Source organism: Brachycentrus maculatus, unplaced genomic scaffold (assembly GCF_059751285.1).
Source record: "Brachycentrus maculatus isolate JH-2025_06_01 unplaced genomic scaffold, ASM5975128v1 h1tg000188l, whole genome shotgun sequence".
Classification (NCBI taxonomy): Eukaryota; Metazoa; Arthropoda; class Insecta; order Trichoptera; family Brachycentridae; genus Brachycentrus; species Brachycentrus maculatus.
In genome coordinates, this window is record NW_028280939.1 from 900,577 (window position 1) to 916,466 (window position 15,890).

Genomic DNA, 15,890 nt, shown 5'->3' on the forward strand with positions numbered 1-15,890 from the left:
TATGGGAACTTTATATATGTATACATATCGCTCACTCCTTTCAAGAACGTCATAAATCAAAAATCGTTAATTTTCAATTGGGCATGTTTTTTAAATGCCCAGAAAATATACTATTTCCTAGCAAAAGCGGCATATTTATAACTTAATATTTACCCGCTACTGGGCAGAAAGTGTTGTTTTTGCATTTTGAAAAAAAGGTACCGTTTAATTATTTTTTTTAAATATACTAAATATTTTTCAAATTGAGAAAAAATCTTCAGGTTTACCTAAAAAGATCTGTTGCAAAGTAAAAAATTCAATAAGTGGCTTGATATTTATTTTTAATATATTGTATTATATTTATAAACTTTATAAACTTTCTCTTGAAAAATCAAGTTTTTTGATTTATGACGTTCTTGAAAGGAGTGGGCAATATATGTATTTATACTATGAGCTATAGAGGAAGGGTAGAAGAGGGGACATAAAAATAAACATGTATTGATTGTACTTATTTTATTTTGAAATTTCTTCTACAATTGAAATAACCTTTTTAAGTACTTAGTACATAAAAGTTTACATAATATTAACCAATGATGCTGATATTGGTGATTAATAACATTCTAGTTTAATAATTATATTGTCATCTCCTTAAAAAATACCAAACATCAATGAGACAGTTTAAAGAAAAGTATATTATAGATCATAATCACAATGTGTTTAAAGTGAATTTAATTATGTACATATTTACATTACACACATTCAATTTTCTGTTTAAAAAAAACTACTAATTTCAGTGGCAAGCATCAATATTTAGTTGGTTTTTCAAATAACAATTCTACCTTTGAAATTAAATTTTAAAATAGCAGTTTTATGAAACTGTGCAGTTAAACTACAAACTCTGATGAACGTCATGCAAAATAACTCATGTTGATTAAAATCAATTTTTATTAAAATCCTAGTGAATTAAAATTCTTTAGTTTTTTATTAAAAATAGCCTGTTTGAGAGTATGCACAAAACACTTTGTCCGACTTGAATTCAAAGACTGATAAATAGTAATATATGACTCAAATTCTTAGATTCTCAAAGTTTTAGGGCAATCCACTAAAATACCAACTTTGTGAGATAAAAAAATGTAAAGAAAACTCTCCTGATATAAAAGTCCACTCAAAGTAATGAAGGAAGTTGATTAAATACATTTTAAGTTTATTTTTGAAATCATGAAAACATAATTATAAATGTGATTGACATGGTACATACTTAGAGCACATTGTTTATTTAAAAAAATGGAAATAACTTATCTTTTTCAGTTACACATGAATGAGATGAAATAAGATAACCTCTTGATATTCAAATTCAATTTGATTCTTTTTCTTACCGACTGGTATGAAAAATTAAGTAAAGAAACATTTCATCTTTCCGAATTGTAAGGTAAGGTAAGATTTCATTTTCAAACATGTAGGTTTTAATTTATAAAGATATAACTCATAAAATTGACAAATTATTAAATACAGTGAAGTAAATATTACACAAAATCGCTAATTAAAAAGACATAAGAAGAGGTAGATAGAACTATTTATTATTGTAGACTTTTTTGATTTACTAGATAAATGATTTCCTGGTATTATATTGAGAAATTATTTTGCTCTTTCCGCTTTCAAAACACACCCTTAAAAAAGGCACAAAAGTTATTAAAAAAAAGAAAACATATGGGTGCTCGATAAATATGAATTATTAAAATGAATAAAAAAACTGATAATATTGTACTTTATTATTGGCACATGTCCATAGGTATTCATAAATTCATTCTGGTTGATCTGATCCCAGTAAATCGAGAGCCTTCTTGTGATAAGTATGCAAAAAAAATGTTGCATTCATTTTAAAATTGTAAAATTATTTTAAAATATAAATCGTATACAACATTTAAACCAATATTGACAGAGTTAGAGCGAGTACTAAAGTTTACACATAATATGTTCAATGAGTTCTGATTTTACTAAATTACACAGTTCATAAATAAAATTAACATACAAAAATAGAGACCATAATGTTATTTCCAGGAACAACCATAAAATACACACTACTTTTTCCTTAATTATTATATTAAGTTTTAACCTAAAGTGTAATATTTTACAATAAAATATCAATCTTTTTATTTATACATAATATCAAAACTATTGTATTTATTCGTAATCTTAGTATCACACTCTTCTTCTATTATTAAATGACAATTTTTTCTTTTGAAAATTGCTCCCTTATAAATAACATATTTACATTTTCATAAATAATATATAAATTACTATTAAAAGTATAAAGCTCGAATATTATTAGGCTGTCAATAAAATGTACATAGCAAAACGATCATATAAAATTATAACACTCATAAAGAAAATTAAATTATAACATTATTTGCTATAATAAAAAAAAGATATGCAATGCCTTTAAAACAGCAGCCATCTTTGGTTTCAAACAACAGCTTTAATGGCTACTAGTTATCAGCCTTCTATCTATGAAATATCTGTTTGAAACCAGGAAATAGAAACTGCCTTTTCAATAAGGTATAAACATATTTGATAATATATTTTCGTAACCATTTAAGCTTTTGCCTCATATGTAGTACGTAGTTATTTGAGGTACATTAAAATAAAAATGAGTCACTGAAATTAATAAACTTCATTATGAGAGAAGATTAACATATGAAAAGTTATCCTTATGAATGATATTAAGTTACGGATTTTTGCCTTTTAAAATATAAGCGAATACAATTTTTTTTTATTTTGAACAGCTTAGCAAGTAGTGATTGAATTTAGTAAGACTATTAAGTAATGTTTTATTCTTAACACATTTTTTGCATGAAATGCTTGAAAACGTCATTTACAAACTGTTGGTAGAGAGCGGGAGACGCTTATAAGCGTTTTATTTGCTTACTTTTTAAAGTGCGAGATGCCAAAAAAACATTGTTCATATCGGAATTGAGTTTTCGGTTACTTTATATTAGTATACAACCCTAACAAGTAATACTAATTAGAGTCGAAGTTGATGTAAAACCCGCCCGATAACAATGTTTTAACTAAGCAATTATAATTTTATACTCAATACCAGTTAATTATTGCATATGTTTGAATAAAAATCATAAAAAGGTATTTAAACATTTAAAAACTTAAAGTAAATCATAATATATTAATTGTTATGTTTATGGATGTAAATCTATCTAAATGTTTACAATCTTATATTTAATATTTACAACAGCTTGGCCGTACAAAAATAAAGCATGAAATCTAAATGTATTAAAAAAACTGAAAGTCATGATTTTGCCTATATACATATGAAGTTAAATCTTTATTTGGACACAATATTTATAAAAAGGGTATTGACTAAATTGACATTGATGAAAATGGATGGTACTTCTATTGAATTTTAGATTGAACATAAAATCTTAATCAAGGACAATTACTGAGCCTGAGAATAATAAAATGTATCATGGTTTTGGTACTCTTTATAATTTTTGTAATTACGCAACAAAGTTTAAAAAAAAAACAATATATACAAAAATAATATATTGATAAGACATACATAATATAAATTCTAACATTATGGAGTAAATATAATACTGGAATGTTATTTCCGAATCAATAAAATTAACATTTGTGAGTTTGAAATATTTAAATGCATTTTTTATGTGAGTTTTTTTATTGTATTAAAGCATTGGATGCTGGGGGAAATTTCTGATCCAGCTAGCTTTTACAACAAATTAAAAAATATATAAAAATAATATCTTAATGTGTTGTGCCATCTTATGTGAATGTTTATGGAATTTGGTCTACTTTTGAAAACAACATCCAAGAATTGGTCTGAAAAAGATTCTTAATGATTGATTTTTCTTTAAAAACATCATAGTTTTTTTTCTTTACTTGAGAATGAGATATGTACGAAAGAAGTGGTAAGGAATGCAAATTCGAAAGTAAAAAAATACTATATCGCACGAAGCCGTCAAAATGTTAACTTTTAAATAAATATATACACAAAATGCAAGTGTCAGATATATACATATATAGAATACAAAAAGCCATTAAAGGATAATATATGTATGGATAATCTGGCGGATTTCTGACACAAGAGACAATACTGATACATGATTGGCGTATTTTTATTAAGAAAAAATAATGCTTATACTAGAACAGTGAGAACCTCCGCTGGCGAGCTATTGACGACTCCTCCACCCGATCCTGGCAACACATTCATATTGATCACCCTCTTCCCGAAGTCTTTGTGTGACGTGACATCGTCGAACACTCCCGCGGTATTGTTTCTAACGTCAGGGTTCTGCGCTTTGTAGAGGAGGATCTGTGACCCCCGATGAGCATTAGCCCGGCTTCCCGAAGGACTAGATAAGACCAGACCGTCTGTGGAATTGCTCGCTTCTGATAGCGGCCTTTGCTGTTTGATGTTGTCCGAAGAAACTTGCGGACCCGCGGCGCCACCCTTTAAACAGCTCATGCTGCCATTTAGAGAGTTGGCAACACTTTCTTCCTTCAAGGGGTTGGCATACCTGGAAAATAAATTTTTATTAAATTTGGTTTATAAATTAATTACATTCTCGTGCAGTTCTTGGAGCATTGTTATAGTGTAATTAAAAAAAAATCAATTAAAAGTTTGAAATATAGTAGTTTTACCCATTAATGATCATTTATTGGTATTTTTTACACACACATTATTTATATATATCTGAAATTATTGGTTAATTGTGATTCTGGTTAATGGTAACTTCTGGGTTTGCTTACGCGATTTTATTGAAACATCGGCATCCTATTAAGGCACAATAAACAATTAATCACAACTTAATTTTCTTTAAACCCAGTGTAACATAAGATGTGATTGATTTTTTACTAAAAATACCCTTTTTGTATTAAAAGAATAAAATTTTCTTCGAAATAAATATATAGTTTTGAAAAGGTAAGGAGATTAAAAAAAAATGATAATTTTTTTTTTAACATACGTGTATTTAAAAAAAAAGTCCGATTCCAATATATGTTCTAAAAAAAAAAAGTCCCTTAAACGGCTATTCGCATTTTTAATTTGAAGTTTGAGAATTACCCATTAAATGAAAAAATATACAAAAAGGCCCCATTTCTACTGAGGATAGGAATATACCAAAGAGCCCCATTTTTACCGAAGATGGATAAATCAAAATGTCCTATTTCTACTGAAGATATATACCAAAACGTCCCATTTTTACTGAAGACGGTTTACAAACCTTCGGAAGTTTTCTTCATTCTGCAAATTGTTGGACTTCTCGTCGTCGTGGTGCCTGTGATGGCAGGAGGGGTCGGACGAGGAGGCGGGCAGCGGCAGGCTGCTGAGCGAGCGCGCCCGGCGGCGCTGCCTGAGGCAGTAGAGCGCGGCGCCACCCGCGCCCGCCGCGCCTGCGGCCGCCGCGCACAGCATGGCCGCCAGGTAGCCGCCCGCGCCCCCTGCGCCCCCGCCGCCCGACACCACCGCCGTCTCCACCTTGACCTCCACCACGGCCGTGAGCAGGTTGGACGCCGGCTGCTTGCGGGACACGCTCTCGCCCAGGACGCGGACGCCCTCCCATATCGAGTGGTCGTCGTCCTCCGACAGGGATGACTGGAAAAGAAACAATATTATTATTTATTTATTGATTTGGCGTTTAATATGTAGAACTCCATTTTAATTTAAGAATTAATTTTAAATCAAACACTGATTTTTTGAGTCTACTAAGTACTTAGTAGAGTCAAAAAATCTTTGTTTGATTTCAAATTAATACATAAAACAATATTATTACTGTGAAACATATAACAGGAGAGGATATTCCTACTCCGAGGAAACACCTCAAAAATACAAATTACATTTTTTCCAAATCACATTCTTTTATTTGTTAAAACTTATAATTGGATTGATTTTGCCCAATAAATGACCAAGTGCCAACATTTTTCAAGGCTTTGGCTCCGCTCATTCCCCTCCCTACAAATATCCAACTCATCCTAGCAAGCAGGAACCCAATTATATACAACCATTTACTTACTTTTCAAAAATCTAACGGAATCAATTTATAGTCAATAAATAAGTTTAACGTGATTATAATTAAATAATATTATTTAACTTGACATTGGAAAAAGCATTCAATTCTATATGCAATTCTATTTACATTCAAAATGAGAGCATTTCAATGAATCACTCTTGGAAATACTCAACTATTAAAAATGTCATTTATACTTAATTACTTATAACCCTTATCCGCATTACTTACATGAAGGTAAGGTGATCACTCTTGCGCTCCAGGAACCAGTCCAGGGTAATATTAAATTAATATTACAGTGTAAAATCACTAATATTTATTTTCACCCCCCTTGGGAATCGAACCCGGGACCTCCAGCACGGTAGCTTAACACGCTGACCATTACACCATGGAGGCAGATGTCATTTAAAGATATACCTGTTGCACTAACTACGCTACAAACAAAGATATACCAATTATTTAAAAACATAGTGTAGTTTGAATGTAATACTGACCAGGGTGACTTCGATAGTGTCATTAGTGTCCTTCTTGAGGTCACACAGCAGCACGAGGGCAGGAGGGGATCCCTGGGTCAGGTAGCGCAGATGCGCGGCGGCCAGAAGGGGTCGGAGGGCGCGGCACACCGCCTCTGCGCTGGTGCCGCTGGCCAGAGCGGACACGGACACCACCAGCGAGATGCGAGCACACCGGTTCGAGAGAATAGCCTGCGGGGGAGGGAAGAATACTAATTAATTTTCTGCTTAACCCTTCACTACATGCCTTTTTTTTGCATGACGGCATGATTGTATTGACAGTTCGTCTTCGAGGGACAAGTGAAGTTATCATTTTGGCGTTCATAGCGCGTCTTTTGGCTAAATTTTGAACTATATACTTGAGTTATGAATGTATCTAATCAGTAACAACAAAGAATGGTTGCTTGTATTTTTAAAGAACGTTTTAACACTAACTTTTGGGTATGTAACAAATTTGATACACTATGCAGTGAAGGGTTAGCTGCTTACTTATTTTACTTTGCGTGTAGCTCCAGCTTCTTCTTAACCCATATGGGTTGTGTCTTATGCTTTTATAGTCTTAGCTTCAGTTTTATCAGCCAGTCCACCGTCTCATGGATATCCCGAAGGTCACCAAAACCTTTGAGCCTTAAAGCTACTGTTGTAGATGTTATAGCATGTTGTCAATTACCATAGTTATTTTGTTTTAATTATAGGAATTGAAACTGATTTATTGAAATCCTTATGTCAGAATTGAATTTTGTATATATTTAAAAACGAAATCACAGTTAATTTTATGATTAAAATTATTTGAAAAAAAAATACAATATGATAGTAAGTCACTACGTTTTCAATATTGTATTTGCATTAAAAATTCTTTTAAAAATTAAACACTTTTATACCGTGTATTGATTTTTATTTCATTACAGACAACTAGTTTCGAAAACTATAGTTGTTGTACAATAATCAACATGTCATTCCACAAAGTTAATGCCGAATATAAATAATATGAAAAAAAAAAAGTTATGTATATGTAATAAGTTAAAATCAAATCATAATATGTTAAAAGTTATGATTTTTAGTATCAGACGAAAATATTGCATACTCTTGTATGTCTTCTTCTTTTAATCCTTATCCGCTAGTGCATATGGCACTAAATCAGATCGACAAAGTGTTTACTTGAATGTTAATTATATGCAAGCAAGGTGATTATTACTGCACTTCGGTTACCAGTCCAGAGTAATGTTTAATATTACAATAAAAATCATATCAATTTATTTTGACGCCCACAGAAATCAAACCTAGGACCTCCAGCAAGGTAGCCAAATGCGCTAATCACTACACTTTGGATTCTTATATGTAGTGTTGAATATACTAGCATAGGCAACATGGATAAGTATAGTAGGCAAAAATAAGTTTCCACCGGAACTTTTGTGAACATATCCTATTTTTCAGTGTTTATTAATGATTTTTTCATGCTGTAATTACCTGATTAGGCCAACAGCTGGGTGGGGCGGGCAGCGGTGGTGGGGCCACTTGTCTGGCCTCTACAGAGCGGCACTCCCCCATGGACTCGCAGGGGCCCCGAAGACAGGCATTTTCCCCAACTGGTACACACACCTGAAAAATATTGAACATTGAAACTGATATACTGATGAACAGTGAAGGCTAAGTGTACAACTTTCAGGAAGCTTCTTGAACTGAATGACAAATGCTAGAAATCAAATAGTTAAGGAATATGTATATTTATATAATGATAAATAAATGAATACCATGTATATTTATATACAATATGTATTCATTTATGTATAAATATATATACATTGGTTGTCCCACCGTATTCCCAGATCTGATACAGAAGCATGTAGGCTTCTTGACGGGCTTTTCTTGCAAAGCAATTTTTTGTTTTTGTTTTCAATCAGTGGGCACGTATAAGGAGATTCATAAATATGGATGAGGCGAAGAATGTTTGTAAAGAAAGAGAGGTGTGGTATTCTATTCTCTCTGTTTACCCCTGGGCGAAGCTGATTGGTTTTGTTAGTTAGTTATAAAAAATGCGTACATAATTAAACTGCCCTCACTGCTAACAGTTCCCCTCAAACTAAGAGGTTCAGAGAAAATATATTAAGGAACCTAGCTAGAAATTTAGCGGACAACGCAGTAACAAAAAACGCTTTAAGATTGCCAGAAGTGAAGACTCTAAGGAGCATATCTGGCAAGAGTCTACGAGATATAAAAAGGAATACAAGAATAAGAGAAATATGCAAGATCGAAGATGTCATTAAGTGGGTAAGGCAACGAAGGAGACAATGGTATGCGCATTTGAAGAGACTAGAACCATCCAGACTCCCCAAAGTAGAAGACCACCAAAGAGATGGATTGACAGCTGGGAATGAACATCGCAGGAGGCTAATCCCTCTTAAAAACAGGCCACAAGGCCTACACCAAGCAGAAGAAGAAGCTAGAAATGTAACATAAGAGTTGTTGGTGGTCAGTACTAACCTGATTTGGTTGGCATATCCTAGCCTGGGTGGCCATACAGTCAGGCAGGCCACACCACACGCGAGTGCAGAGCGCACGGCCCATGACGCACGCACACGTGTTGCATTGCCACTGCCAAGTAGAGTTGGCAGCGTAGTACTGTCCTCTCCAGAGACAGGCTCCGCCTTCTGCCACGGCTGCTGCGTTTATGGCACCGGTTATTGGCCAATCGTCTCCATCTAAAACTGAAAATGCAAAGAATGGTTAAATGACTGTAAAAATGTAAAGCTTTTGTTTTGCAGATTTTATTAATAATAAGTAGGTAATATAAAATTATTAAAAATATAAAAAAAATTATTTGATTGCATTCAAACCAATAAAGTAAGAGCCATTGTTTATCAAGATATATGTTTAAAATATTTTAACATATTCCCTTCATAGAGAAAGACTGTTGAGTCATCTAATATATCCTCATACAGATAATGTTTTTAAAGGCTAAGCAAGCAATTTTATATGACGCAATACATTTTTAAAATTTCAATAACTCTCGGCGAATGGGTGGCGATTGAAAGTTATGACAACATTCTAAATCAAATAATAATACAGGTATATGTGGAGGTCCTTACCAAAACGTTACATTTCTATTATAAATGGTTTTAAGTAATCAGGAATTCTAGCTTGTAAAATTGTTACATTTTGGTGTGATTTAATGATTTCATATTGGTTTAACACAGGATTAGTCACGTTTTGTCGCAACTTTAATTAAGATTTCGACAGTATACAGTAAACAGAATAGATTTGCATTTAAAGAATTTTTTTGTGCAATATTGGAAATGAAACTTTTTGGTGAGGACCTCCACATATATGTAGTGTATAGTCTTACTTTGCTCGCATGAAGGCCCTTCTCGGCCAGGGGGGCAGAGGCACTGGTAGTGGGCTATGCCGTCAAGACACGTGGCCCCCTTCCCGCAAGGCGAGGAAGCACACTCGTTGACGTTGATTCGGCAATCGGGTCCAGAGAAGCCGGCCGCGCATTCGCAAAGGAACCAGTTCACTCCGTCAATGCATTTCCCACCATTGTAACACGGCTGAAAATTCAATTTATATTTTGTCGTTACTCATGTAAATTTAATTCCTGGATAATAACAATTATACTCCTACAACATTTTGAGTGTATACAAAATCTGGATTAACTCCAATTACAGGAGTTATTTTCAAATTAATTTTTGACATCTCGTGAAAGATGAAAAAGAATATGGAAGTCTGGGCATTTACATTTCACCAATAGATGTCTCTAGTGAAGTTCTAGTGATTCAAGAACAAGATTTCTAAATTGGTTCATATATATAGAACTTCCAAGAATTTGAGTAGTGTGGTTGTCAATAATGGGTAGAATTGGTGAATGTTACATGTGTGTAAAGTGATCACTTAAACCAGCCTATGATGGTCGTCAGCCCCGTAAATGCCCAGACTTCCATATTCTTCTTCATCTTTGATGAGATGTCAAAAATTAATAAGAGTTATAACCCTTATCCACACCCCGATGGTGCATAGGGCACTGCGTCATATAAATGCAATGTTATCTTGATCGTTTACACATGAAGGAAAGGTGATCAGCCCTCCGCTTCAGGTACCAGTCCAGGGTAATATTGAATAAATATGACAGTGAAAAAATCACTTATATTTATTTTACCCCCCTTGGGAATCGAACCCGGGACCTCCAGAACGGTAGCTGAGCATGCTGACCATTACACTACGGAGGCAGACAAAAATTATAATATATAATTATAATATAATTCTTATAATTATATATTATAAGAATTATACTCCTTTATATATTCTTTTTTTATTTACCTGTGAGATGCATTCATTGACATCATTTTCACAATGAACTCCTTCAAAGCCCTCCTTACAAATGCAAGTGTAATAATCTTCTGTGTTGACGCAGGTAGCTCCATTCATGCAAGGGTTTGATCTGTAAAAAAACATTTGTATTATATAAAATGTAACTTTCTCATACATACAAATATAAAAAAGTGGAATTTATGTGGTTAATTAGGCACAGAAGCATATATTTTCAGGAGCTCATTTTTAAGACATAGCAGAAGGGTCTCATGTGAAGCTCATTTATATTTGAGAGAACATAATTTGGGATTATATCATTGTTATGATAATGTTACTGAATAATAATAAATTACATGTAAAGGTAAAATAAAATCTATTTTATTCCAATAAGACAAAACATCCCAATGAATATGAATAGTAATTAAAAATGAATAAATGATAATAATATTATAAATATTATAATATTATGAGTCAGAACGGCTGTCCAAACTCAAAACGCAGTAAGGGACTTTTTTTGTAGAATATTTTTTTTGTATTTTTGGACTAAGTAGATTCTACTTAGTCCAATAATGCAAAAAAAACCTACTACAAATAAAATCCCTTACTGTGTTTTAAGTTTGGACAGCCGAGAATAATTGGTATGTATTTATGAGAAGATATAGATGAGAATACTTTGTTGCAAACGTAAAATAGTAATCTTCTTTATTCGTTCCGGTCAGTTTTTACAAGTTGATCGATACGATGGAGTTTAAATAAATTGTAAAAAATGTTAACATTAAAAATGTAGTAAAAATACCTGCAAGCCGGCATCTTTGCAATGTGACAAGCGGTCCCACCCCACTGTGGAGGGCAGCGACAAGCAAACGTGCTTCCCAAGTCCTGACAAGTTCCACCATTCCGGCAAGTTGTGTAATCACAGTGGGAATCCTTCAAGTTGCACGTTTTTCCTATTTAAATTAAAATTAAAGACCATTAGAACATTAACTGGATACATTAATACTATACAAACTCATTTTAAGTTATTTTTATTTTTAAAAAATACATACTGTTGCCAAATTTCATATGTAATCTTATATCATTAGATTCTATTATTTTCTTTGAGTTTATACCCCTTTCGAGTTTTTTTTCTCTACATTCTTTTCAGTCTCAAACACTTTAAATCGTTTATGAATTATTTTTATGTTTTAAAATATTGTTTAATTTTCTAAGGACTTCCATATTAATATCATTTCCAGACATTAACATATACTAAATATGCTGTATTTTATAAAAATAAGTAAATTTTGTCTACCTCAGAATAGGTATTTACCATACCTAGTAAGCATAGGCAGTGTCAAATAGTGTTTGCTTATAATTTAAATTCAATTTTACTAAATTGTATTAGATACCCCTTTCACTGTTGTAAACGGAACACTTTATATATTACATTACTATAATATAATAAACGTTGATTTTCCGCACTGAACAAAATACAGGATAATAACAATACAAATAAAATTAACACTCTCCTTATCATTCATCGTTCACTTTGTGTAATACCACATTCATAAAGTGGTATTACACAAAGTTAATGATAAGGAGAGTGTTACATTACCATACCACAAAGTTATCAATGCTTTTAATATACAAAATACAAATAAAATTAATAATAATATATCAATAAAATAGGTAATTTACCTTTCCAACCATCTCTGCAGATACACGAAAAATCCGCAATTCCATCGGAACATGTTCCATTGTTTCGGCAAGGGTTTGGATTACATTCATCCACATCTAGAAATTAATTAAAAATTATTTATTTATAGTAAAATCAATTTCTCATTTTGATAAATAGGTAAAAATAAAAATTGTTTAATTGATAAGCAAACATTAGGTAAAAGTCCTTACTTATATTGCAGATTTCTCCTTGCCATCCTTCCCTGCAGATGCACTGAAACGAGTTGATTTTGTCCACACAAGTTCCGCCATTTTGACAAGGGTTATATTTGCAGTCATTTATATCTGAAAAAACAATCATAAATAAGAGGGACACTTTAAATTAACAGTAAAATGTAAGTTAAAAGAACGTTTAATATATGTTTTTGTCGTATACTATAATTTTCAGGAATTATTTTTCAAACGAAGTTGATTGAAATATTGAACTGCGTATCGTAAGTATACTGGCAAAAAAACGTTAACTCTATAACTGAATAATCCCTGTTATTAGCCTGAATCCCTTTAGCCTGAATAAAATACCCCCTATTAAACTTAAAGTTGAATTTACTTGTAAAACCACATAAATATGACATTTCAAACTACTTAACCGGTTTATAGAACGTTGAAAACTTTATAATACTGCATTATTAGTCAAAATTGCATATTTACGAGGTAAAGTTTCTTCCAGTACACCCACGATATATTAATTGAAATGTAAGCAATATATAATATGTAAGTTTATATATAATATCATGCAAATATTTAAGTAATTAATATATTATTGATTAAGTAATTTTTTGATAGTGTTTTGTGTTTTGGTTGGCATTCATCATGTATGTTGACTTGCATTTTGTTGGATCTAATTATTCCCACTTACAGTTATCACAAAATCGAACCTGGCACTTTGTGCATGGTGGTTAAACTTGCTAATCATTACACTATAAAGCTGTCCCACCACATTCTCAGATCTGATACAGAAGCATCTAGCCTTCCTGAAAGACCTTCTCTTACAAAGCAATTTTTTGTTTTTGTTTTATGAACCAAGTTGGAAAATTTATAGAAAATGTGAAACAAAATTGTATCCCGATTTTACTGTGATTTACATTTAATAGCTTTCAATATCCCTGTCACTGTTAATATAATATAAATGAATACAAGTTTGTAAAACCACGACCAAATTTAAAAGAAGTGCCCCGGTGTAGGCAGTGAAAGGGATAAGTAGTTAGTTAGTTCCGTTAGTCAGCTAGATATGATTTCGACCCGACGTTGGCCGGTACACAGACGCCTCCACAACCCCGACCAGCACAGCAGACAGACACGGAATAGTGCAAAGACATTTGCCGAAAATGCGGACATCATAATTATTCAACACGCATCATGTGAAACTTACTTTCATGGCAATATTTTCCAGAGAAACCGGGATCACAGGTGCAGTGAAAGCCTCCTGTGGGATGAGCGGCGCACTTTCCATGCTCTCCGCATCCACCGGCACATGCTTCTAGACCTGAAAAGAATATTACAATATCATAAGACACTCTAGGGCAGAGGTTCTCAAACTGGCCAGTATCGCCCACTTGTGGGCGATGAGGGAATCTTGGTGGGCAATACTGATTGAGGGTAAATTTCGTGGGCGATGTGAGGCGTCAAATGGGCAGTGACAGATTGTTGAAAAAATAATGTGTAATTTTTTTGGAGCATTTTATATTATATTTAATAATAATAATAATAATAAAACCCTTATCCGCACCCCAATGGTGCATAGGGCACTGCGTCATATAACGTAGTGTTATCTTGATCGTTTACACGTGAAGGAAAGGTGATCAGCCCTCCGCTTCAGGAACCAGTTCAGGGTAATATTGAATAAATATTACAGTGAAAAAATCACAAATATTTATTTGAACCCCCCTGGGAATCGAACCCGGTACCTCCAGAATGGTAGCCGAGCGTGCTGACCATTACACTACGGAGGCAGACATATTTATATTTAAAGTAAATATTAATTGCATTTAATATAATGCGTTTAAGGGTAACCCTTTTACTAGGAATGGGTACTTATATACTTATTAGAATTACTTGGATTACTTCCAGTCGCAAATATAGTTTTTAAAGACAGATGTGTATAAGTGTGTATATACATATTTTATTTTATTAAATAACTTTATGAATGCGCCAAAAATTATTTTTTATCTAAAAATATTTATCTATATAAATAAAAATGTCAATATTAGTTTGTTCAAACTCTTAAATCTCTAAGTTATTCAACTCTTACAGTGAAATTTTTACACAGCATTGCATCCGAATACGCGCGTGTTTTTATGCACATTTATTTGTGACGGGTAAAAATATATTATTTAAAATAATAATAAAAAACTGATTTTATCGCAATGGCAAAAGTAAACCATGTTTTAAAAAAATGAAGAAAAGCGTTTATTCTTTTATAATTCGTTTTAGTATGGCAAGATAGACGTGGTGTTATAGACATATTAGAATCGAATTTCTAAATGATGTGCCATTGAGAGGTACGAGTACGAGTATGCAGACCGCAGATCGTGTGATTAATTAGTCAGAATGGCAAATGAGTAGTGATTAAGTCGGAGATGACCTTCAACGCAACGGAAATATAAAATAACGAATTAGTCGTTAAATGAGAACGGACTCGGAGGGTTATTAACCGATCTGGTAATTTATCTGCAGTCATTCTGCTCCCAGCAGGGGGCTATACCCGAACCAAACTGCTTTACCGACTGGGATTACTGATACCTTCTCATTATACATACATATTACTCGCGAGTATACGGATCTCGCATCGTCTCGTATCCGAGCAACTGCACATTGCTGGCCAAATTAAACCTTCTAAAGTCCAAAGGATATTATTTACCGAAGTGTTCAGGAATCGAAAAAAACTATGACTGAAATGATACACACATCGCTCACTCCTTTCAAGAACGTCATAAATAAAAAAAACGTCAATTTTCAGTTGGGCATGTTTTCGGAATGCCCAGAAAATGTACTATATCCCAGCAAAAACCCCATATTTTTAACTTAATACCGCTACAGGGCTTTAACCCGCTACAGGGCCGAAAGTGTTGTTTTTGCATTTTGAAGAAAATGTATTATTTAATATGTTTTTTTTTAAGTATACTAAATTTCACAATTACCTTCCCTATCTTTACTGTCCTACCTGCAGACAAGCATTTAAAATAGACGCTTTGCGGGTTATTCCCTTAAATTAAAAAAAATCTATTATCTTAAAAAAGTGGTAATACACAAAGTAAACAATGGATGATAAGGAGAGTGTTTTATTACCATACCACAAAATTAAAAGTGCTTATAAAAATATATCATATTACATTTCAGAGAAGAG

General features: G+C 32.8%; 1 protein-coding gene across 2 annotated transcripts in view; it reads right to left on the minus strand.

Moving 5' to 3' along the window:
- Positions 1-220: 220 nt before the first annotated feature.
- Ser (protein serrate) overlaps positions 221-15,890 on the minus strand; it is a 324,194-nt gene continuing 308,524 nt past the window's right edge. The window contains exons 12-22 of one of the 2 annotated variants that reach the window (XM_088262737.1): positions 13,917-14,030; positions 12,719-12,832; positions 12,509-12,604; positions 11,628-11,778; positions 10,841-10,961; positions 9,870-10,074; positions 9,008-9,231; positions 7,994-8,125; positions 6,509-6,718; positions 5,232-5,602; positions 221-4,526 (exon numbers count right to left, since the gene is read on the minus strand). In XM_088262737.1, the coding sequence (XP_088118863.1) occupies positions 4,145-4,526; positions 5,232-5,602; positions 6,509-6,718; positions 7,994-8,125; positions 9,008-9,231; positions 9,870-10,074; positions 10,841-10,961; positions 11,628-11,778; positions 12,509-12,604; positions 12,719-12,832; positions 13,917-14,030 (2,120 nt within the window). In that variant the 3' untranslated portion in view covers positions 221-4,144. The remainder of the gene's footprint in view (positions 4,527-5,231; positions 5,603-6,508; positions 6,719-7,993; positions 8,126-9,007; positions 9,232-9,869; positions 10,075-10,840; positions 10,962-11,627; positions 11,779-12,508; positions 12,605-12,718; positions 12,833-13,916; positions 14,031-15,890) is intronic. The other variant, XM_088262736.1, reaches the window with a different exon arrangement.